Here is a 26,199-nt window from a genome sequence, read left to right on the forward strand (position 1 = left end):
TTTTCTATGGTAGTTGTAAATCTAAAACCAATGAATCTGATCGATATTTTATAAAAATTCGAATAACTGCAAGAAGCATTTCCCACGACTTGAAAACATATACACAACTAAGATGAATTACTTGCTAATTAATTGTCGAAATTTCGGTGATGATTGCAATAAGAATTCGTAAATAATTAATCTTTTTATATAGCGCAAGACCTCAAAGCATTTCACACACAGAAATAAATAAATAATTCAGCATCATATAAAGAAAGAACACTAACACACACGCCCGCGCAAAGGAATTATCAATATGCAGCCCAACCAATAAAAAGCAGCAATAAAATTGAAACATTATTATTGACTCTGATGCCTCCGGTTACCACTGTCTGGGATTGTAGAGATTAACACATTAAAAACAGACATCGGTGATTGGCTGGCCAGTGTGAACACGTCATAGTCACGGTTTGCCAATACGAGTTTTATATACAGTGGACAGACTCAGTGCATACGGGGCTATGCGGTGATCACGAACCGTACACCGTGAACGCAGTCGACAGGTCTAATGCGTTGCACAGAGTCGTCAATCGAGCTGCGGAGTGCAGGTAGAGTGGCAGCAGTTAGACTAGGACATTCTGGGACTCGATGAGACGTGACCACAGCACATCAGTGCGGGTTGCATTCTCGAGATTTTAACAAACTTGCGCAGCGCTCAGTTCGTGGAAGTGACAACTGTAGACGCATTGTGCAACCGTACGGGTTGGATTATCGAGGTTTTGACAAACTTGCGCGGCGTTTAGTTCGTGGGAGTGACAATTGCGCAACAGTGCTGGTTTCATTCGTTCACATTATTTTAAGATAAGCATCCTGCACCTCTGTCAATTCGTAAGTTTCGGGGGACCGAACAACACAGCGTGTTTTTAAGTTACGACCACTGGGCCATAGCGAGGGGTCAGGCCCGTCGTTTTCCCCACATAATATTATACTAGGATCATACCGTAACGCTATACCTATATTTGGAGACAAAACCCCCACGTGACCCCTATACGATCATCAGACTTTGCTTTAAAGAATACAAGTTAGAATAGGCACGTTTCGGTTTAACCAAAGCCTCTGAACCATACCATTACAATTATGATGTGTTAATGTACGGCTTCAAGTCTACTTGGATGGACATTTTGTGTGTTTTTTTGAAGGGTATAAACAAGTACACGTCATTATAGGTGATATACATTCACCAGTATATCGCACTAAAGGCTGTTCCCCGAGTCTGCAAACTTACTCCCTCTCGTCACCTCACGGACAACGCGTGAAATTAAGAGAGACGCTCGATTTGAGTTTGAATCAAATTGGAATTCACTGAACAAAAAACAAGGGACAGAAGTGTTGATTGAGTTGCCGGAGTGTGAGCACACAGTGATACATCAGTCAGCAGTTTCAATTGGGCCTACTGCCAGGAATTATAGATCAGGATGAGTTAATGGATCCGCTGACCGATTGAGAACAGCATTCACGTGATTTTACCTCTGGGCTTCACGGAACTAACTAACTAACAGTCATCGTAGCACAAGAGCAAGATTCTGCCTACCTCAGTCCCGGACTTCTACTAGCTTGCTGATATACACAAGGGTATTCCCCCTACGCAAAAGCCTACATCAAGCTCAGTAGCGGTCTAATGTTCGCGTTGGACAGGTTAACTGTGGAAAATTCTCAACGTGTGATACAGGTGTTGCGTGCGAGTTGTACGCGCGAGCAGTACTGTAGATTTACGATACGAGTGCTCTTAGTATCCTTCTTGAAGTCGACTGTTTTTGAATTTGCCTTGATCGGAACCAGGGGTGTTTTGAGATAATTATATAAGAATGGCGAAGTGGTCTATCTTAGGATTGGAAGTATTTCTAGTTGTGGCTTTTACCTTGGCTGATCAGCAGCTGTCAACTGCATCTCCTTTTGGTAAGTTTTATGTATTACAATTTTGTTTTCATATTTTTTAACAATCTGAACTGAATGCAAACAACTTAATGTCGAAAGAACAAAACTACATCGAACAAGTATTTCGAGGGCGGAATCATTTTTAAGGCACAATTTAAAAAATTAGTTCTTGTTTCGTTATCACTTTTAAAGACAGTGGACACTATTGGTAATTGTCAAAGACTAGTCTTCACAGTTGGTGTCTCTCAACATATGCATAAAATAACAAACCTGTTAAAATTTGAGCTCAATCGGTCGTCGAAGTTGCGAGACAATAATAAAAGAAAAAAACACTATCGTCACACGAAGCTGTGTGCTTTCTGATGCTTGATTTCGAAATTCTAAACTTGAGGTCTCGAAGTCAAATTCGTAGAAAATTACTTCTTTCTCGAAATCTACGTCACTTTAGAGGGAGCTGTTTCTCACAGTGTTTTATACTATCAACCTCTCCCCATTACTCGTAATCAAGAAAGGTTTAATGATGATAAATATTTTGAGTAATTACCAATAGTGTCCGCTGCCGTGAAAGGGTGGCTACTTTTTGTACACACAGAACCCAAACGTCCGCAGATTTACATTAAGCTACACAGTATAAAGGTATTGGTGTTAAGAAGTTTTTTTCGCAAAATATTCCTTGCTGCGTTGTTTTTGTTTTTGTTTTGTTTTTTTAATAACGAAATCAGCAATCGTATCAGTAAGTGACGAAACTAATTTTGTGCATGCACGCGCGATTTACGCGACTCTTCTGATGACAATTCTCTGTGATTTTAAACTGAAACTCCTTCTGGTAAATTTTATCACATACATCTTCATTCACAGTAAGTCGGGATTCCTGTCAAAGCCAAACCAAAAATGATCTTCAGAATTTACCAAACCAAAACCCTTTGAAAGAAAGACCAAATATTTATGATATTGTGTTAGCCATGTTTGACGCTCAGAGCAAAACTTACTTGCCATTCTTTCACATGTCATCTTTTTTTTTTTTTTTTTTTTTTTGGGGGGGGGACACCTTCCCTGTTTCCTTTGCTCTATAAGAAAGAAATTACACATCGGCGCAATAAACGCAGGAGAGGGTTGAAATGTTTACTGATTGAAGGCTCATGAAATGTTATCAACACGGCGCGCACTTAACAATAGCAAAGTACCGAGTATTTTATTGCCAGCTACCTCGGGGAGCCATACTCATGTGTATACAAAAAAGAAGAAAAAAAAAAAAAAAAAAGCATGTGAGATTCCATCACTTTTTAAAAGAGTACAAATTCATCTTATGAATGTTCAAACCTAATCCCGGTCGAAAATTACTGGGAAACCTTGCGTAATACAAGTTGTGCTTTTGTTATTGATCAACTGAGTAATAATTTGCGAAAACAACTTGTCGGAACATGGGTGTCGGAAAATAGGGGTGTCGGAATATAGGGGTGTCGGAATATAGGGGTGTCGGAATATAGGGGTGTCGGAACATAGGGGTGTCGGAACATAGGTTGAGTTGTCGGAACATAGGGGTGTCGGAACATAGGAGTGTCGGAATATAGGGGTGTCGGAACATAGGGGTGTCGGAATATAGGTTGAGTTGTCGGAACATAGGGGTGTCGGAATATAGACGTGTAACCGCCTTCACAGTTGGTGTATCTCAACATACGCATACAATTATGAACCTAACCCTAATCACTGAACAATTATCATTTTTGACCAAAAGTGTTGATGTTTTTTGACCAAAAAGGTATTTAGGAATGGGATTCAAAATGTGTTGAATCGGTTTTCAACTAGTAGTTTAAACCCGACGAGGCCTGGTTCTTGATAATTTACCTCGACTTCATCTGGGTAAAATTATCAAGAACCAGGCCTCGTTGGGATTAAACAACTTGTTGAAAACCTCTTTACCACACATTGATTCCCTTATTTATTACCTTGCGAGAGTGGTATAGCTTGTGCAGGTACTAATATCACCTCTAATTAAAAAAGAAAAAAAAAAACAAAAAAAAGGGACAAAATAAAGCCACAATGAAAATGCTCATCTATAAATCAATTATGTAGGCCTATTCAAAAACGTAAGGGACACGTTGCATTGGATCGGGCAAGTTGGTCTATGAAGAGCGTATGAAAACCGTTTGTTATAAATGGTTGGAAATATTTTCTAAATCGACGAATACGATTTATACACATGCTCCCTTTTTTATTTATGTAATTAACTTTCCTTTCAATCTGTACTTGGCATGCTATACAAAAGCATATTGGTGTGTCGGAACATAGGTTGAGTTGTCGGAACATAGGGGTGTCGGAACATAGGAGTGTCGGAATATAGGGGTGTCGGAACATAGGGGTGTCGGAATATAGGTTGAGTTGTCGGAACATAGGGGTGTCGGAACATAGGAGTGTCGGAATATAGGGGTGTCGGAACATAGGGGTGTCGGAATAAAGGTTGAGTTGTCGGAACATAGGGGTGTCGGAATATAGGTGTTTAACCGCCTTCACAGTTGGTGTAGCTCAACATACGCATACAATTATGAGCCTAACCCTAATCACTGAACAATTATCATTTTTGACCAAAAGTGTTGATGTTTTTTGACCAAAAAGGTATTTAGGAATGGGATTCAAAATGTGTTGAATCGGTTTTCAACTAGTAGTTTAAACCCGACGAGGCCTGGTTCTTGATAATTTACCTCGACTTCATCTGGGTAAAATTATCAAGAACCAGGCCTCGTTGGGATTAAACAACTTGTTGAAAACCTCTTTACCACACATTGATTCCCTTATTTATTACCTTGCGAGAGTGGTACAGCTTGTGCAGGTACTAATATCACCTCTAATTAAAATAGAAAAAAAAAAAAAAAAAAAAGGGACAAAATAAAGCCACAATGAAAATGCTCATCTATAAATCAATTATGTAGGCCTATTCAAAAACGTAAGGGACACGTTGCATTGGATCGGGCAAGTTGGTCTATGAAGAGCGTTTGAAAACCCTTTGTTATAAATGGTTGGAAATATTTTCTAAATCGACGAATACGATTTATACACATGCTCCCTTTTTTATTTATGTAATTAACTTTCCTTTCAATCTGTACTTGGCATGCTATACAAAAGCATATTGGTGTGTCGGAACATAGGTTGAGTTGTCGGAACATAGGGGTGTCGGAACATAGGAGTGTCGGAATATAGGGGTGTCGGAACATAGGGGTGTCGGAATAAAGGTTGAGTTGTCGGAACATAGGGGTGTCGGAATATAGGTGTTTAACCGCCTTCACAGTTGGTGTATCTCAACATACGCATACAATTATGGACCTAACCCTAATCACTGAACAATTATCATTTTTGACCAAAAGTGTTGATGTTTTTTGACCAAAATGGTATTTAGGAATGGGAATAAAAATGTGTTGAATCGGTTTTCAACTAGTAGTTTAAACCCGACGAGGCCTGGTTCTTGATAATTTACCTCGACTTCATCTGGGTAAAATTATCAAGAACCAGGCCTCGTTGGGTTTAAACCACTAGTTGAAAACCTCTTTACCACACATTGATTCCCTTATGTATTACCTTGCGAGAGTGGTACAGCTTGTGCAGGTACTAATATCACCTCTAATGAAAAAAAAAACTAAAAAAAGGGCCATATCAAGCCACAATTAAAGTGCTCATCTATAAATCAATTATGTAGGCCTATTCAAAAACGTAAGGCCATTTTGTTTTTTATTACTTGGATTACGGATTTGTAAGCTACAAAAAACGGGCGGGGGGCGGGAAAAAAAAAGGGGGGATTACGGAATTTCGAGCCAAGAAAATCAAGCGGGGGAAAAAAAAAAAAAAAATGCATGCGGGCGGCTTCTAAAACACGTACATATATACACAATTTATGTAGATAAAAGCAACCACTCACTGAATAAATGTCGCCAGTGTTTTAGGCCAAACAAAATGTTCGGTTTCTGGTTACTGACCGGCCCTTACTTTTACACCGCGACCCTAAATTATTCACATTTTCATATTCACAAAAGAATATTAAAATGACCCGATTTGAATCGAGCTGCGGCTGTAGCTGCTTTTTTTCTCCTCCCATAATTTGTGTAGAAAAGGTTTTCAAAATTATCAAGAACCAGGCCTCGTTGGGTTTAAACCACTAGTTGAAAACCTCTTTACCACACATTGATTCCCTTATGTATTACCTTGCGAGAGTGGTACAGCTTGTGCAGGTACTAATATCACCTCTAATGAAAAAAAAAACTAAAAAAAGGGCCATATCAAGCCACAATTAAAGTGCTCATCTATAAATCAATTATGTAGGCCTATTCAAAAACGTAAGGCCATTTTGTTTTGTATTACTTGGATTACGGATTTGTAAGCTACAAAAAACGGGCGGGGGGCGGGAAAAAAAAAGGGGGGATTACGGAATTTCGAGCCAAGAAAATCAAGCGGGGAAAAAAAAAAAAAAAATGCATGCGGGCGGCTTCTAAGACACGTACATATATACACAATTTATGTAGATAAAAGCAACCACTCACTGAATAAATGTCGCCAGTGTTTTAGGCCAAACAAAATGTTCGGTTTCTGGTTACTGACCGGCCCTTACTTTTACACCGCGACCCTAAATTATTCACATTTTCATATTCACAAAAGCATATTAAAATGACCCGATTTGAATCGAGCTGCGGCTGTAGCTGCTTTTTTTCTCCTCCCATAATTTGTGTAGAAAAGGTTTTCATAATGATTGCAACTAAGTAGGCCTACCCGAGACCACCAAAAAGTGTTTCGAAATGTAAATAGGAAGCATTTGTTGGTAAATCTTTTAAATAAATGTAAATTTATTCATTTAATGTGTTATAATGGTGTTTTTTATCGCCTCAATATTCAACACATGCATCCACAACAAACATTTTATTTAAAGGCAGTGGACACTATTGGTAATTGTCAAAGACTAGCCTTCACAGTTGGTGTATCTCAACATAAGCATAAGTAACAAACCTGTGAAAATTTGAGCCCAATTGGTCATCGAACTTGCAAGATAATAATGAAAGAAGAAAAAAACCTTGTGACACGAAGCTGTGTGCGTACAGATGCTTGATTGCGAGACCCCAAGTTCTAAATCTGAGGTCTCGAAATCAAATCCGTGGAAAATTACGTCTTTCTCTAAAACTGTGGCACTTCAGAGGGAGCTGTTTCTCACAATGTTTTATACCATCAACTTCTCCCCATTACTCGTCACCAGTAAGGTTTTATGCCAATAATTATTTTGAGTAATTACCAATAGTGTCCACTGCCTTTAAGGTATCACTGCTTTGCATCCAACACATGAACAACCAAAAGGTTTTCAAAACTGTAAAGTGAAGAGGTTTCAACATGTAAATTGTAAATGAACCTGAAAGCTCTGCTCAAAATCAATAGTTTATTTGACTCATTCGATGTGTTTTGAATCATTTGAGGTGTTAAAGTTTTACATTAATCATCTTAAAATTTCTCACAAGAAACACTTTATTTAAAGTACTGCTTTTCCATCCATCACATCAATGGATTTTTCCCCAGTAATTGCAACTAAGTCACCGAAACCATTCAAAAAGGTTTTAAAAATGTAAATGAACACACAGGTTTTGCTGATCACATCAAATTTCATTACAAGGTACAACTCATTCAAGGCATTACTTTTTGCATTTATCCCACCCCTAGACCCCCCCCCCCCCCCCAACACCCATACAATAATTGCAACTTAGTACCTGATACCAATCAGCATAAGAGTTCAAATGTGAACGAATTTTCCGGCTTTGCCAAACCTAATTTTATTTGTCGACTAAACTGTTGTGATATATTAATTCATTAATCACCTCAATTTTTTACGGAAATGGACGGAAAAGACAGAGAAGTTACCTCATTTTCCATCCATGATAATTACAAAATCGATTGTTGCATTCAACTCAAATCGATTGTTTCACTATAGGCCTGCGTTTCCATTTGCTTATATACCAATAAACAACACTTTTAAGCGATATACCAGGTGCCGCACAGAGACATGATAATAGCGCTCTACAAAATGAAATCATCACAAAACACATTTAAATCACCTGGAAGTGGTATTTTGTCAAAATAAAGCTTTTGTCACTAAAATATGTGTTTTGATGAGTGGAACATGAATAAACAACTAAGGTTTACATAAATTAGTTTCCATGTTATTTACAAATTGGAAAAAAAGCCCGACCCGAGAGGGCGCTGTTCGTGACGTCAATCGAGGCGCGATGAATCGCATGCAGTGCCAATACAGCATAGTGAAGCTTGGCGCAAGCTAAAAACATGCCCTCAAAGTTGAAACAATACCTGATTTTTTTTCACGTTAGGCAAATGCTCCTTTAGGTTCGTTACGTCTTTCAGGTACCCTCTTCGACTTCCCCACTAGCTGGAAAAATTATTGGGATGGCGTCATGTTTTAGAAAAGAACTTTTCTCTTCATGTCAAAATGTGTAGTGTATTCCGGATTCTCGAAGCACGACGGCTCGAAATGTTTGCCGCACAGCGCTGAAAAGACGTCGAACCGGACAACTTGGCAAACTAACACCATCTTTAGTTGTTTTGCTGCATCCAGCAGCAATACACCTGGTTGACATTGCCGGAAAAAATATGCAAAAAAAAAACTTTTTCAAAAGTACAAACTCACGTCCAGGACTTGAATGTACTTGCACGTACGTGTGTTCGATGTTCGATCGAGGCAAAGTCTTCCTCGATTGCCGTCACAAAAGGGGTAGGCGGAGTCACCCCCACACAACTTTATTTAATTTGTTAAACATATAAATCGTCAAAAACAATTACTTAAAAAAAATTTATTGTTCAGGAACATATACTCTAATGTTTGAAGGAAAAAAATATATTTCCAGGTGCTTTTAACGCGGATTCAGGAACAATACCAAAAGTTACATTCAATTGAACAAAATGTCAACGTGACGTTCGATAAGTCTACCATATTATATTTTCCACCAGAATATTGCATCTTAACCAGTGAATGTTCTCGCCAAGGATTCTCTTCAGTAATCGGATATCCTGAGTCCTTAGTCTCCTCTCGAAATTGCTCTCTGGTTTTATCAGGTTGTCTCTTACCCGGAGCACGCACAATGTCATTAAGGAAGAAAAACAAATAATGCCCCAGAAACCCAGAACCTGTTCAGATTCACGATAAGCGCACGGTAAATCCCCTTGAGATTTCATTTGGTACCGCGGTAGAATAAATTGCCATTAATTGCACCTTTCGTATTGTTTTTGCTTTATAGGGAATGTCACCATAGCCGGCTACACCTGTCTCCAACATGGAGGTTTCATTACAAATGACAGGGTGTGCGACGGGGTACAAGACTGCAACCTTGCAGACGACGAGTCATTCTGTGGTAAGTCATTTTTAGTCTGGTCTCTGTTTATAGAAAAACACAGCTTTAGATTGTAAGATCTGTTCAATCATCTAAATTTCCCTCCTCCTTCAACTAATTAAATGTCTGATCCATTCGGTCGATCCTTCAAACGACCACGTGTTTTTCAAACTCAAGACTGTACGTCTATTATTTTAGCAATGGAAAGTACCAAACCGTATAGTGGAAACAAGTATATTTTTTTTTATCAAAGTCGCCAGACCCATAACGCCTGAATTCCACTTCAAGGTGTGGGCTACAAATCAACCAATATTTTGCAGAAGCCGTTGCCACCTATTCTTTGGGCTCAATACAAATGTAGGCTTGGGTATCATCCATCAGAAGCCTGTATGGTAGAGCAGAAAGCACTATCTCCCCAATTTTACGAAGCAATCATGGTAAAAGGGAAGGTTCACGTTTGGTAATTACTCAAAACAAATATTAACTTAAAAACTGACTTGGTAACTAGCATTGGAGAGCTATTGATAGTATAAAACATTGTGAGAAACGGCTCCCTCTAAAGTAGCATAGATTTTGAGAAAGAGGTCGTTTCTCACTGAAATAATAAAAGACTTCTAGCTAGACGTCTTTTATTCATATCTGAAAGCAAACAAATTCGTCCAACAAGGGTGTTTTTTCTTTCACCATTTTCTCCCAACTCCGATGACCAATTGAGCTCAGATTTTCACAGGTTTGTTATTTTATGCATATGTTGAGATACACTAAGTGAGAACACTTAGTGTATCCAGTGATAACCAATAGTGTATCTTCCCTTTAAGTGTCCTGCTAGCGATTCAGTGGATAACATCAGTTTGAAAAGTGCTCCAATGCATCCGAGGTTGATTCTATTTTTAAAAGACATAGAGGTTCGGAGGTATCTGGACTCAAGAGAATGACGAAACATTTCGACAACTGCAACAAAATGTTAGGACAAACTTGAAATTCACTCTCTGGTTCTGCTTGGTCTTCTTGTTCTTCTTCCCTTTCGCATGCTTCTTCTTTGTAATTTTTTGACTGTATCTTGTTTTTAAAAGAAAGATCGCACCAAGGAAGGCTTAACTCTTGGAAAAAAGGGCTAAACAGAGAAACAAATGCTTACACAATGTGAACAATAACTAGGGAGAGCTGAATGTATGCACCAGTATTCATCTTTAAAGGCAGTGGACACTTGGTAATTACTCAAACTGATTATTTCTTTATGACGAGTAATGGGGAGAAGTTGATGGTATAAAACATTGTGAGAAACGGCTTCCTCTGAAGTGCCATAGTTTTTGAGAAAGAAGTAATTTTCCACGAATTTGATTTCGAGACCTCAGATTTAGAACTTGAGGTCTCGAAACCAACCATCTAAATGCACACAACTTTGCCTGTCAAGGTTTTTTTTTTTTATCTCGCAACTTTGACGACCGATTGAGCTCAAATTTTCACAGGTTAGTTATTTCATGTATTCTTTGAGATACACAAACTGTGGAGTTTAGTCTTTGACAATTACCAGTAGTGTCCGCTGCCTTTAAGCAGGGAGTAACAGTCGAGAATTGTGGGACGGGTTGATATACATGCACAAGGAAAGGAGTTTCAATCGTACGCAGTACGTGGAAACAAATTAAATGTGCGGATGGCTTTTGTAACAAATCAATAGTGTGTTTCACGCTTAAACATTTTGAGAGGGGACACTATAGGACACTCTGTGGCACATTTTAACCATAGACTAATCTGTAGTAAAGTACAGACCTGTCGGTTGGAAGGAAGTTGTAACGTTAACCACATTGATGATATATATTCTTTTAAAACGCTTAAAATTACGTCTGATGTTCAAATGCTTCCAGCGAAGACCTCATCGACATGAAATGTGTATACCCTTAAGTAGCCTGGTCTTAGCTCTTCGTGAAAGACTGTTTGCACCCGTTACTGCACAACACTGAATTTGCAGGTTTTTCATCTTTTAACAAGTGATCAGCCTGGTGGGAAGACTATATCCATCAACAGCGGTGGATGGACGGAGAGTCATATACAAAGCTGTAATAAAGCTCAGCGATGATGTTGTTGTTAGTCTCCTCTCAAAGGGTTCGTTGATGATTACTGTCGAAAGACAAGTGAACACGCGAGATCATTATTTCATTCAGCGTCCAATTAAGTGATAGAGTTCGTCACAGTGTGTTGATGAGTGTTTACACACGCCTCCTTTAAAGGTACCACAGAATAAATTGCCCCCTTTTTAGGGAATGTTCATCTCTATTTAGAAAGTGAATCCGTTAACGCCTTGGCCCAATTTCATATCAGAGCTGCTTAAGCCAAAAAAAAAATGCTTAAGCACGAAAATAGCTTGCTGTTTTTACACATGTTACTGGCAAAAACTGGTATTTAGCTATTGTTTACTTATTATAACAGTTGAGTGGAGTCTTAGCTGGTAATCTGATTTTACCAAGCAAGGATTTTTTTGCTTACGCAAAATTTTGTGCTTAAACAGCTCTATGAAATTGGGCCCTGGTCAAAAGGCACCCTAAATGGTATTGCTCAGGGTTTGTTCAATGTTTAGTTTGGGGGATGTACATCATAGTCTGTGTTGTACAACTACGGAAATAACAAGTCACCACTGACTGTTACGAACATATAACTTGTGTATAAAACCATTTTCCCTTTTCCCTATCATGTCTTTTTGAGAATGTATATAGTAATACTGTCTCGTTTTATATCATTTTCTTTGTTAATTTCTATTTGATGTAATTATTTTAACATGATGTTGACGTGTTCAGTTCAGTTTTTCACTGCGAGACATGTTTTAATAAACCATTTTTGAATTGAATTGAATTGAATTAATATTGAAAAACTATTTGCAACTTTGATATGTTGTTCCTGACAAAAAAGTATTTTAATCGAGTACTAGGTCTGACCTAGATGTACACAAGGTTACCCTTTTTTATGGATTTTCGAGGCTATTTAACTTCACAACTCGTCTGATTTTCCCACATGAAAAGTCGGAGTTCAGACTTAAAAGTTGTAATAACAATTAAGACATATTTTCCAAGAAATGTCAAACCTTGATAACCTTCATTATGCATTTTTTGTGAGAAAGTGGTGATTCTCGTGTTCATGTTTATCATTGCAAACAACGGTGCGCAAAAAGCTCAAAATGTCAAATTCGCGAATAATGTCATGCACGTTTGCGGTAATCCGTAAAGTCTTAAAGTACCCGAGTGTTTGATGTAAATGCAAGTCAAATTGTTCAAATTTTATTTAATGAAAATATATAATACAAATGTATTTATGGAAATTACTCGATAAAATCATCAAATCGTCATTCTTTAGGGTATCGGATGATTTTTGTATGACCACATGTCATTTTCTTACGCCACATCGTTCCTTATTGTCTTCCTGTGCATATTCGCCAGGCTGGTTCTTAACAATGTTTTAAGTCTCTGTTCAAACGCATTTGTTTGAAACTGCTCATTTGTAATCTGCTTATTTTTTAAATCTTTTTCTCTCATTGTATATCTTATTGTTCTCTTATTAGCTCAGAGGCTACTTGCTTAAAGCGCTTTACATATGTCTTTGTTATTACTAATATCAGTGTATAAAGTTGTTGTCAAATGGGCATGGCTAACATTGTAGTGACGTCACAATACGAAACTGATTTGAATATTGATATATCAATGTTTCAAATTAAGTTGAATAAAAAGCCCCTTTTACACAAGTGGCCTTTCTGTATGATCAAATTCCGAATGTTGAAAGATTTGAAAATATACACTAAGAAACAAAACATGCACGTTGGAGATCGAACTATCAAGGCTCAAAGTAAAACTGATTTCACGACCAAGCTTTATCGAAAGACCCTGGACACTATTGGTAACCACACGAAGTTGTGTGCTTTCGGATGCTTGATTTCGAGACCTCAAATTTTAAATCTGAAACGTGGAAAATTGTTTTTTTTCTCGAAAACTTAGATCAGTAAGAGGGAGCCGTTTCTCACAATGTTTCATACTATCAACAATGAAGCAATGGAGAGCTGATGATAGTATAAAACATTGTGAGAAACGGCTCCCCGTGAAGTAACGCAGTTTTTAAGAAATAAGTAATTTCTATATAAAATATTTTGACTTGATTTCGAGACCTCAGCTGAGGTCTCGAAATCTCGAAATCAAGCATCTGAAAGCAGATTATCTCACAACTTCGACGACCAATTGAGTTAGGATTTTCACAGTTTTGTTTTTCTATGCATATGTTGGGATACACCATGTGAGAAGACTGGTCTTTGACAATTACCAATAGTGTCCAGTGTCTTTAATGCCTAATGCTGAGATACACCAAGTGAGAAGACTGGTCTTAGACAATTACCAATAGTGTCCAGTGTCTGTAATGCCTAATGCTGAGATACACCAAGTGATCGTTTGCTTAAGCAAAACAGAAGAAGGCAGTGTATTTTGCACTGTGTGCATGGCCTAGGGCTGCTTAACGGTAAGCAAATATGTTGGCTTAACGTAGCAACACAAATTGCTTAAGCGTAAACCTATTTCACCAGCGGTTGCTAGCTTAAGCACGTAAACAAACTGCGCGCGCAACATTTAATATCGTTTGCTTAAGCGAAAAAGAAGAAGGTGCTGACAAAATGGCGGGCGAAATAAATGCGGAGTGCACTCGAGTGGCGATAAAAAAAAATTCATCACCTTCTGTGTCTGATATGTATTATTTGTAATGGTTCAAAATGCCCCTCGAAAAGTTTACACACTAACTTGAAAGTAAACAAGAAGATAATACATTGTACAGCATGATTCTGAAGCATTTTAGACGCTCGTTTATTCGCTACACCTACCATACAAACGCACGTACAATCACCGCTGTGCCGGCACAATAACATCGTTTGCAATGAGTGTTGCACTATGTGTTGTGTGAATAGGGTGCTTTAAGCAAATAGAGGCTTTAAAGGACCCTTTTTGTTTGCTTACCTATGTAAGCAAAAAACCTTGCTTAAGCAAGGCTATGAAATGAAAAACTTGTTAGGTGCACCCGTTAAGCACAACATCGACCGTTAAGCAGCTCTATGAAATTGGGCCCTGATTATAAGCCGGCCTAGCATCCCATGGGTATACACATGCATTTAGTGGAGAGGTCGCCTTTTCGTATCAGTCGTGATTCAGCATAAGTTAACAAGGACATGCATCTAGTTTTTAGGGATTGTTTTACATACCGCTTAGAGGTATTCTTAGGCACTTGGTTCTTAGTAAACATTTGCATATTTCCAAAGGACATTCATTGGGCTATACGTGGATATCGGGTGCTATATAGAAACGTGCTCCCACATTTTTTTTAATGACATTCTATATACTATAGGCTTGCATAGTCAGTCTTTTCCTCGATATGCTAATTACAATCAGGTCCTATTGGTTTTCAACCGCCATAGAGTTGTGTACATTATTATGATGCTCTCATATCTGGTACCCTCTGAAGACCAATGACAAAACAATTAAGGATACAAAAAAAGGGACTCTAAAAAGGAATTCTAAAGACCAGAGTGCTCCACAAGGAGTTGTGTGTACGAAGTCTATTGGACAATGTCAAGTACAAGGACAACAGCACGAAAACAAGACCTCTCAACGGGGACGCATATTTGAGAATGCGTGTTCTCTTATTTTGCAATTTATATGATTTTATGGAAAAGGACATTTAAATGATTTGTGTACGTTTTGTTACACAAAACACAATGTCAACAGATGTGTTGGATAGTGTTTAAAAACCATGCATTATGTGGACTTTTCTTGTTCTCAATTCCAAATTTCTCATTATTCTAGTTTATGATTAGCCAATTTAGCAACGTGCCTTTACAAAGGAAATTGTGAGTCAACTGTTTAATACACAAAATCCCGCATATGCAGATCGAAATTATGGTATGAACTGCATTATGAAATCATGTTAATTTCATAAGAACATTAAATTAAGAGATGTCTCTTATATCGTTTCGGTACCCGCTGCCAAAACATTGGAGTCGAACTGCCTCTAGCTACCGGGCAATCTCGGTGGTCTAGTTGGTATGACACTGCTCTAGAATTGCAAGGGTCGTGGGTTCGAATCTCGCCCGAGTAACATGCCTGCGAATTTTTTTCACAGGACTCGGGGAAGTACTGAGTATACAGTGCTAACACACATCGGTGTATGGGTAAAAACCAAAACTTAGAACATGAAAAAATAAACGATAATATACATTTTCAAGTAGCTAAAATAGCTTGTCAGTATGGACTACAATGCGATTTTACCACCGTACTCAGTATAACATAGAGAAAAAATGTTTATCTTCAGAAACGGGCTTTATAAAGGGGAAATAAGGTCAAGCAAGTTGCCAAGGTTTCTGCTGGACACAGAACAAGTGATTTTAGGTTAATTGCGGGCCACTCACGATACAAAACAGAAACACAACACAGAAAGAGAAAAACAGTTTTAAAAGCTTGACTGAAAGTAGAGTTTAAGAACGCTAGTAACAAAGCTTCAAGGTAAATGAAAAGGTAATCTAGAAACACTAATAACCGGTTTTTCAAACGAATATTATTAGGCAAACAAGCTACCAAGGTCTCTGCGGAACGTGAACAAGTGTTTTTTGTTCAGATTCAGGCCAACCATTTGATACACAAGGGAGTATTATTAAACGAGAAAAACATTTCAACCAGCTTTTCAAAAACTTGACTTCAATGTTGAGTTTTCAGAACGCTTGGATAAAGCTTATAGGAAATTAAAAAGGTAATCTATAGAAACGCTTTCAATGGACGATTGCGAGTCAAACAATCTACCGAGGCCCATGGTGGACATGAACAAGTGGACTTTATTTAAAAGCAGGTCAACTATAGCAAATAATAGAACAGCATACAGTTTAAACGAAAAAAAAAAACCCGATTCAACAAGCGTTTCAGTAATTATCCGTAATCAAAATGTACAATACAAGGGTGACGCTTTTGAAAATAGAAAAAGGTTATGTATAAACACATAGGAACGATTTTCAATGAACAATTGTGAGTCAAACAAGCTACCAAGATTTCTGCTGGACATGAAGGTGGACTTTAGTAAAATATCACCGGTGGTAATATTGACTGCAGTCAAAATGTACGAACCAAAGGTGACGCTTTTAAAGCCATTGGACACTTTCGGTACAGAAACAAATTTACAAGTTCACAGATTTACAAATAACTTACAGGGTTTACAAAAGGTAATGGTGAAAGACTTCTCTTTAAATATTATTTCAAGAAATGATTTACTTTTTTTTACAAAAGTAAATAATAAATAAATAAAACAATATAAATTCTCGATATCAAGAATTACTGATTTATTTGACACGGCAATATCATGACACGGCGAAACGTGTGGAATCAAGGGGTATTTTCTCCCGACTCCGATGACCGATTGAGCCTAAATTTTCACAGGTTTGTTATTTTATATATAAGTTGTGATACACAAAGTGTGGGCCTTGGACAATACTGTTTACCAAAAGTGTCCAATGGCTTTCATAAAACAGAAACTCCTCTGTGTACATATATGATTCATGAGAGGGGACAAGCGTTAGTGGTTTTCTTGTTGATCAGTCGAATCTTCTTGTTTGGAAAAAGCCTTCATTATTCTGTCTTACATCCGTTTTTACCAACGTCATTGGACTGGTGCATTTTTTTGCATAAAGCAGCTGGTGGATTGTTAATGCAAGCGTCGCGTATACATACATGTATGGCCGCGCGTGAAGCCTGCGTGACGTCACTTCATGCACAAGATCATGTGCAGTTCACCATAGCCTGCCCAATTGGTAGTGGTTAAAGACCTGCTTGAACGAAAATGTGAAGTCGTGAACTTTGCTGAATTCCACTTAAAATGTTTTCGATGAATAAGGAAATCGAGTCATATGATTATAAATAGGTTTCAATTGTGTAAAAAAACAATCATTTTGTATGCCCTTGTCCAGAGCTTTTCTGCGAGATTTGCGAAAAGCCCCGTTACGTAATCACTCTAAAAACGTCATAAGTAGATAAAGCCGCTTTGTTGCAGCGTGGATGTATAACAAAGCAAACTCACACAAATGACGTCAGCGGCATTGTCCTTTGACGCCCGCTCTCAACGGCAGAAGTGTGTTTAGTTTTTCAAAAAACCTTTAGGTAGGGGCCTGATTTTGAAATCGATAATTACGAAAAGTTCAGAGGTGCACACATATCAAAAATATCGACGGATGGATTGATACTGTCAGTTTGGCTTCTAGGGCAATGCATTGCACGTATGAGACGCTGATTTGGTTGAACGTAGTCAGCATAGACTCGTGTTGATGTATTCATTATTGTCACAAGAACCAGGGAAGAGGCTTGTTTTTAAAACCATGGTTTATTGATGGGGCCACTATTCAGCCAGGGACGTAACGGGATATTACGTGCCGAGAGAACGTTCAAATCAACCCCCCATGAGACATCGGCGCGCCACGGTGGATGGAGTGGCGATGTTTATTGGCCGTACTCAGGTTTCAGACCGAGTAGATGTAAGACAAACTGTTTTTGGGTTTTGTTTGTATTTCCCCCGTCGGTTATTGACGAATAACTCATGAAGATCTTATACAGGTTCGCCCTCTGGGATGTACCATAAATCTGTGATCACATACTACTTTATGTTAAAGGCGTCAGACTTAAGTCTGTTAGAAAATCTTTGTTGATCTACAACTTGAAGAAATTACTTCGCACTAGACACTTTCATAAAGTTAACAGATACCTGAAACCACAAGATTTGAAACCTACGATTCTTTTCAGAACCACCCAAACTGACTTAGATAATAACATTACATGTACATTGTAATACCGAAATCCTTTGCTGTAAGCAGATTAGCGTAAATCAAAACGTTACACATACAATATTGTCATACGAGGAAAACCCGGTCCAAACTTCCTGCGAGTGAATATGTGAACAGGACGCAATTTTTTGTCACACACATTATTTTATCAGAAGGCTATACGCGCAGTTTTTTCCAATGGGAGACTTTTGGGACGCTTGGTGGCAGCAGACTTACCAGGTAAAATCCATTGTTCTCGGTAAAGTGCGCCTGCTCAGAACTACGTAAACACTGGAAATTTACCTGGTAAGTCTGCTGCCACCTAGCGTTCCAATGTCTCCCACTGTAACGCAAGAACATTCGCTTGCAACAAAAAACAAAAAACGGACTTATATACGTATATAAAAAAAAAATAATGTGAAACCACTACAAAAAGTTTGAAATATAACAATTTACAGCAATGATTATTATTATTATAAAAAAAAAAAAAAAAAAAAAAAAAAAAAATGATGAAACGACATCTATCTTCAGCCCAAACCATGTATCCCATAGTTACCAAGGTTTAGGTCTATACAGTATAAATTATTTTTTTTTTGTAAAGAAATTATATAGTCCATCGTTTTACCCATAATAGAACAAGTTCTACAGTGCAGGCTTCTATCACCTGGCACTCTGTGTAATGAGCCAGTCGTTGCTCATAACCCAGTCCCAATGTGTAAAAAAAATACCACCATTGCCAGAAATATATATATATATATATATTAATCACAAAACTGTTCGCACGGGCGTGTTAGACCTTATAATAAAAAGGGGGTCGATGGAATATAAAAGAACAATCTAGTGTTAACGCCGCAATTAAATTACAATTGCTTGTCTAGTTTGACGCTGTGGGGGAATTAATGCGTTGCCGACAGAGTTGATTAGTGCAGCTTGCATTTGTGTGACACATTAAAGCACGGTGTATTATATGGGATAGAGGTATCATTTGTAAAATTCATCGTTCAATGAAAAGCAATTTATGTGTCAAGCCAGAGGACGGACTGAAGTGGAGTCTTTGTAAATTGCTAAATTACAGAGGAATACACGCTGTCCCTGTAGCAAAACAGTTTCCAAGGGTCAACCCCGATGTGTGGCGGTTTTTTTTTTCTTTCTAGGACGAACGTGTGCAGACAATTACCCACGTCCGTCCTAGAAAAAAAACCTGCCACACACCGGGGTCGACCAAGGGAAGCTAAACGAACGCACCCATAGTCAAGGGAGAGAAGAATGACGTCAGACAAATAATAAAACAATGGTTAAACAACGAAGAAGTATACAAGGGTGGGGTTCTAGGGGGAAGGGGTTAAACCATATAGAAACGGCAACATACAAAAGGAAATAAATCAAACGAGTTCATTTGAATGTGTGTGAACATTGTGCATTCATTTCTTGCTGCCGTAAAGGCCGACACGAATTTCTCATTTTGGGGACAATAAAATAAACTTGAGTGTGATTTTTAGCTTGATTACGACAGTGAATAAGACGGACTGACAAGGATGGGGTGGGTCCTTGAAAAAGCGGATGAATTCATAAGTTACCGTAAACATTCATATTTTTAGTTTACTCGTAGATATCAAACAGTATACTACATACAAGTAGGTCTCCCATTTCTTGTACAATCTTTTGAATTTCCCGTTGTGCCATCTAAGTGTGGGTTCGAATCCCGGTTGTGACTCATCCTTGAACAAACTAAGTTACTTTAAAGGAAACGGCAAACTAAGTTACTTTAAAGGAACACGTTGCCTTGGATCGGTCGAGTTGGTCTTTGAAAAGCGTTTGTAATTTTTTTTTTAAATAAAATGCATATAGAAAGATGTTGTAAGAGTAGAATACAATGATCCACACAATACGGTCAGCCATTTATGGGAGTCAACTTTTTGACTGACTCCCATAAATGGCTGACCGTGCTAGTTCGCAAAGGAAAAGGAAAACCACGCAATTTCGAGGCAAATTTGTGTGGACCATTGTATTCTACTTTTAAAACATCTGGCCAACCGTATTCATTTTATAACAAACGGTTACAAACGCTTTGTATAGACCAACTCGTCCGATCCAATGCAACGTGTTCCTTTAATTGCCTCTCTCCAACCAGAAGGACCTTCACCCTGAGGTTTGTGTGATTGATTTAGCTTGATACTCGGCATACCTGACAACACGGGGTGCAAACCCTAAGGGGCTGAGGTGGGTCAAGGAGTGACACAATGACCCAGTTACCGCCCACGGCGTGACATTAAGGTTACTCAATCAAAGGGGTAACCTTTAAGTGTGTCGTGGGTAAAGCAAAATGAGCGGTTTTTTTTTTACTGTTCCAATTTTGACCTTTTAAAGGTACTGGACACATTTATTGTCAACTACCAGTTTTCTCAATTGGTGTATCCCAACATATGCACAAACAAACAAAAACTGTGAAAGTTTGGGCTCAGTTGGTCATCGAATTTGCAAGAGAATGCAGTGTTGCATTACTTATTTGTCTGCTTTCCAGACGCATAATAAAAGGCTTCGGCTGAAGTTGTTTTATTTGAGTGAGACATTACCTCTTTCTCAAAAACTATATTACTTCAGAGGGAGCCGTTTCTCACAATGTAATCCTCTCACCATTACTCGTCATCAATAGACCATTTGAACTTTATTTTACATTAAGTGCGACCTGTACATTCTTTGAGTATTCTGACAGGCACAAAAATGCACACGTCATATGGGAAAGTTGGCATTTTGTGTCATAATTTCCACATAAATCCAAGAATGATGAAAGTAAAAGCTATGGACAAGTTTTGAGATGTGTCCCCTTTCATGTCAAAAGTTGATTAGACAGTGCAATCTCCATAGAATATAAGATTTAATGATTTCTTCCATAAGGTTGTGTACAAACCATGCCTGTAGGAAGTCCAGGCTATGTTGCTCTTTTGTAAACATGTGATGTCACAGGTCACATGGTCTATAAGTTTCTATGCTAACAATACTTGTTAGTAGTTACCATTAACATTCATCAGTGACTTAAACCACCTAAGATGGCGGCGTGCTGACGTCAGTACATACTGTCCACTGTCACCTCCATAAGCACACGAAGCACAGGACACTAACAAAGAAACTGGCTTCCATTAGGATATTAGCAGCCTCATTCTGCGGTACATCTTAAGAAATCTCGAATAAAAGCTTCAATCCAAAACACGAATCCAACTCTCATCAAAACGATGCTTTTGAATTGTTACACACAAAAAAAAAGCTCAACTTCAACAAACGGACGTCGTCTGTATACACGAAATGAACATAATGTTCATAATTCAGAAAACTAGAAAGCTCTGATTCGATAAAAAAGAAATAAATTATATCGTAATATACTAACAATCATGGTCACTCTGTTGTGTAATGTATCATCGCCTGTTCAATAATTATCTGTCAAACTGCTCGCTCGCTCTCTCTACAATTGGGCAAATTGCATTACATTTCTCATCTGGAACAAGGTTATCCTCTCTGTGACTTAACAAAACAAAGATGAAATCAACGAGAGGTGACGTCAATCACCAAACGAAACCTTGACACTCATTTTGTTATTTCTTTTGCTATAAAAACCACAACAAACTCCGTAGTGAAGTGGCGTTCATTAGTTCTATATTATGAGTATATTAACGTGATGTAAGATGACGGTTGACCATGGATGGTGCTCGCTTTGTTACTGCTTATCGCAACGCGAGTTACAATTAAGAGTATGGATGCTTGAAAACCCAACAGTTACAATTAGGAGAGAGGTGAGGTTTGCGGTAAATGTAAATATCTTTTGGTGAGTGGTGTTGGTTTTCAGAAAACAGTACTAAAAAAAAAAGATAGGTCTATTCACATGGTGTTACCGCAAACCTCTTTAATTTATAGCAATACTTCCCCAAGCAAAGTTTCAGATCATCAGTTACAATAATTATTATGATTCAACGAAACGACGGGATTTGGTTGTGGACTTGACGTTTCATCAACATGCGATTGATGTGACCAGTCTTCCTATAAAACATTACATTCATTGTCGTGAGCAATCACAGTCCAGCGAACAAGGATTATGTTCAAAGGTAATTTTGGTTTTACAGTTTTGCGTAATGTATTTTGTAATTGCCTGTAGTCTATAACGAATCTGAACTACTTATACACCAAATCTAAAACTCATTTGAACACTTATTTTTGTGCTTACATCTTTGTAACTCATTGTCAACTTGCTTCTGCATCTCTCCCGCGCCTGGAGTGTCCTTTGGACAGACATGGCGCATAATAAATGAAAACTATTATTATCATCATTATTATTTATTATGAATCCAATACGATTACGGTTGCTTATAAGACGATCCTTTTCACAGTGACAGTAACAGATACACAGTCACATGCACAATCAAAGTTATGAGAACAATAACAAGCTAGAACAGTAACAAAACCAACATGTATTACAATGATAATAATGTATACACACTCACCCATGACGGTCGAGGTATTTGACTTTTCGAGGTATGTGGCTTTTCTGAAAGAGAGAAAACGAAATCGAAAAACGAATTAATAATGACAACATAAAGTACAAGGTCAAAATACAAGTAAAAATACAAGTAAAAACTTAATTAACATATATTGAGATTCACCAAGTTATAAGACTGGTCTTAGACAATTACTAATAGTGTCCAATGTCTTTAAACCTAGCGAAGTCCCAATCATGAAATATGAGTGCGATTGGTTACAACAGCGTACAGTTGGAAAAATGTGTTTACCAGATTAATTGTAAGCTTACAAAGCTAGTAATCTTTCCATACATTGTAGAGGTGTTTTGGTAAACAAGAGTAATTATGTATATTTTGTTTACCTTCATTGCATAAATACACAACAAAATAACATAGCAAAATAGCAAAAGAGAAACCTCGAACCTCGGATGGGGACCCTTGTTCGCACATCAAAAACCAAAAGACTATAGGGACAAGCACAACTACAGGCAAATAAAACGTATAAAAAGTAATAATAAAAATAAAATAAAAAATAAATTGAAAAACTACAATCTATTGCGAAACCGCAGTATTTTTGTACACAAACCTATAGATTAAAATTTTCCTGGATGGATATTCCGAGTCCATGAGTCTTAAAGACAAAAAAAAACATGTAATCAGGGTCTGTCTGGGGATAGAACTTAAAGGGAAGGTACACGTTTGGTAATTACTCAGAACAAATATTAACTTAAAAACTGACTTGGTAACGAGCATTGGAGAGCTGAGAAACGGCCCCCTCTAGAGTAGCATAGATTTTGAGAAAGAGGTAATGTCTCACTAAAATAATACAATATTTCTAGCCAGAAGTCTTTTATTCCTATCTGAAAGCACACAAATTCGTCCGACAAGGGTGTTTTTTCTTTCATCATTTTCTCGCAACTTCGATGACCGATTTAGCTCAAATTTTCACAGGCTTGTTATTTTATGCTTATGTTGGGATACACCAAATGAGAAGACTGGTCTTTGACAATTACCAAACGTGTACCTTCCCTTTAAAGGGTTTTCACCTGCTTATAATATAACTAAATTGTGTTTTTGGTCTTCTGGCTGCAGTTATACCGGTGGGCTACCGAAGAACCGGAAACCTAAAAGAGATAATTAAGACATTGTTTCGATAGAATACCCCATTGGCGTTAATTTCACTGCTTTGGGCGTAGTAATATCCTAAGAAGTTGAGCAAACTTAAGAATTGGTCTTAGTAAAACCTAATGATCAGGAATAATAATGTTTTATAAGCTCCTCGATCTACATTAGAATATGTGCCTTAAAGAAGTGTTTGTTGTTTAAGTGAAACCTTTGGAATCCTATGAGGGGTTAGACAGTGGTGCGCTGGATTCACCCATTGGTGTTAATATCGGCAGCTTGGGGTGTAGCAATGAGCAAACTTGAGAGTTGGTCTAAAAACCTAATGATAAAGAAACAATGTGTTGGGGGCGCCTCGAATATTTTGTTTCAGTTTTTTAAAAAAATGTACACGTTTGGTTGTCAAAGACCAGTCTTTTCACTTGGTGTATCCCATCATAACCATAAAATATTAACACGCCTGTGGAAATTTGGGCTCAATTGGTCATCGAAGTTGCGAGATAGTGATGGAAGAAAAAACACCCTTGTTGGACAAATTTGTGTGCTTTCAGATAAGAATACAAGACTTCTATAGCTAGAAGTATTTTATTATTTTATTGAGAAATTAACTCTTTTTCAAAAACTATGTTACTTCAGAGGGAGTCGTTTCCCACAATGTTTTATACTATCAACAGCTCTCCAATGCTCGTTACCAAGTTAGCTTTCAAGTTAATATTTGATTTGAGTAAATAACAGGCGTGTACCTTCCCTTTAATACAGGAACCTTTAAAAGCGCCGGTATCTGCCGTAAGCGGTGCTCATGGCGCAGCGGTACAAAATAAAACTCCAAATGTTTATTTATTAGTTTACAAAAATATTTGGGTTTTAGGCGTTACTCTTGATTGAACTAACCGCTATAGATTGACGAACGTTTGTATCGAGGCAATTCTTGAAGGAGGGCGCAGCAATGGACAAAACTCGAGCCCCATGTAAAAACACATTATATTTCAATAACTTAACTCTATAGCAGGCAATGTCGTGGTCGCTAACATTGGTACAGTAGCAACGTTGTAAAGGCACTGGACATTAATTCCCACACCCATGTAACCAAAATAACAAAGCTGTGAAAGTAATGACTCAATTAGTCATCGAAGTTGCGTGTGGTTTTAGATGCACAATAAAATACTTCAGCTGAAGTGTGATTATTTGAGTGAGAAGTTACTTCTTTCTAAAAAAACTGTTCCTATAAGGGGACCAATTTCTCACAATTTTTTTTACATGTTCTACTATATAATAGCTCTCCATTTTTCGTTACCAATTTAGTTTTCATGCTAACAATAAATAGTTGGAGTAATTGTCGATAGCGTCAAGTGCCTTTACTCATTAAAATGCAACACGCATTATAACCGTATCGTTAACTTCCGGTTTAGTGACAGAGTTTCACCCAAGGAAAATCAGTCGGAATGTGAAACAGGTTGATCCTGGCTAGTATCCCCTCGGAGTCGTGACCAATCGGTGTAACTGTAGCCGCGCAGCTCGGCGTGTAATTAAACCTAGGCACACCGGATCCGTAGCCGATGGCCCCTAAACAGCGGCGAAATATTTTATACCGCAACAAAATTCCACGTGATATTTTAAGGAGAGAGTGCTTGGCTGAATCGGGACTGAATGTTGAGGAGAACCCAGTCTCTCTCATCCTGTTGTTTTTTAAACAAGCACGCACAGCAAAGCATAATTTGATTGTTTTCTTAAAGGGACACACCGGCCGAATTGGGCTATTTGGGCTACAAAATAGACTAAGATTTGACTTCAACGGTCTTCCAGAAATGAAGAAGAACAGTCCTAAAAAAAATCATCAAATTTAGCCGTTTTTGAGCATTTTAAGACAAAAACGCAGGTCGCGTGACTGTTCTAACCAAAAAGTGGTACAAACAATCACGTGACCTTCCGGGCTAGTTTTACTTTCAGCCGTCTAAAAGTAACTTACTTAACCAAATTTAAATATTTTTTTTACAAAATTATTTACGAATAATTGACGAAAAAGATCATGTATTCAAATTATCGCTACAAAATGTAAATAATGGTGAAAAATCTAAGTAAGATTCACATTCAAAGAGTCCGTGTAACGGAAGCTTGTTATATGGCCGCTTTTTTTTTTTTTTTTTTTTTTACATTTTCCGCTAAATACGTGACATTTTGATGATTTTGTTTTAGAGCAATCATCTATAAAAACATTATTTATGATTCTACACCCCTAAATTGCGTAAACGGTGAGCCGGTGTGTCCCTTTAAAGGGGAAAACTGCCTTCTAAATTTTTCAAAATTTGCTCTTTGGAATTACCTCGAAACCCTTTACAAGAACGTTCGTACAACAAAAACCTGCAATGTAATAATAATAATAAGACTTGTAATGCGCACATATCCACCCTGCTGGGTGTTCAAGGCGCAGAAAAACCATAAAACAAAAAACAAAAAAAACAAAACGCAACACAAAGAAAAACAG

General features: G+C 37.8%; 1 protein-coding gene across 1 annotated transcript in view; it reads left to right on the plus strand.

The window, feature by feature from the left end:
* Positions 1–1,795: 1,795 nt before the first annotated feature.
* LOC139950141 (uncharacterized) overlaps positions 1,796–26,199 on the plus strand; it is a 145,743-nt gene continuing 121,339 nt past the window's right edge. Inside the window, exons 1-2 of the mRNA XM_071948767.1 lie at positions 1,796–1,935; positions 9,186–9,299. Of these exons, the coding sequence (XP_071804868.1) occupies positions 1,845–1,935; positions 9,186–9,299 (205 nt within the window). The 5' untranslated portion in view covers positions 1,796–1,844. The remainder of the gene's footprint in view (positions 1,936–9,185; positions 9,300–26,199) is intronic.

Source organism: Asterias amurensis, chromosome 17 (genome assembly GCF_032118995.1).
Source record: "Asterias amurensis chromosome 17, ASM3211899v1".
In the NCBI taxonomy this organism is placed as follows: domain Eukaryota; kingdom Metazoa; phylum Echinodermata; class Asteroidea; order Forcipulatida; family Asteriidae; genus Asterias; species Asterias amurensis.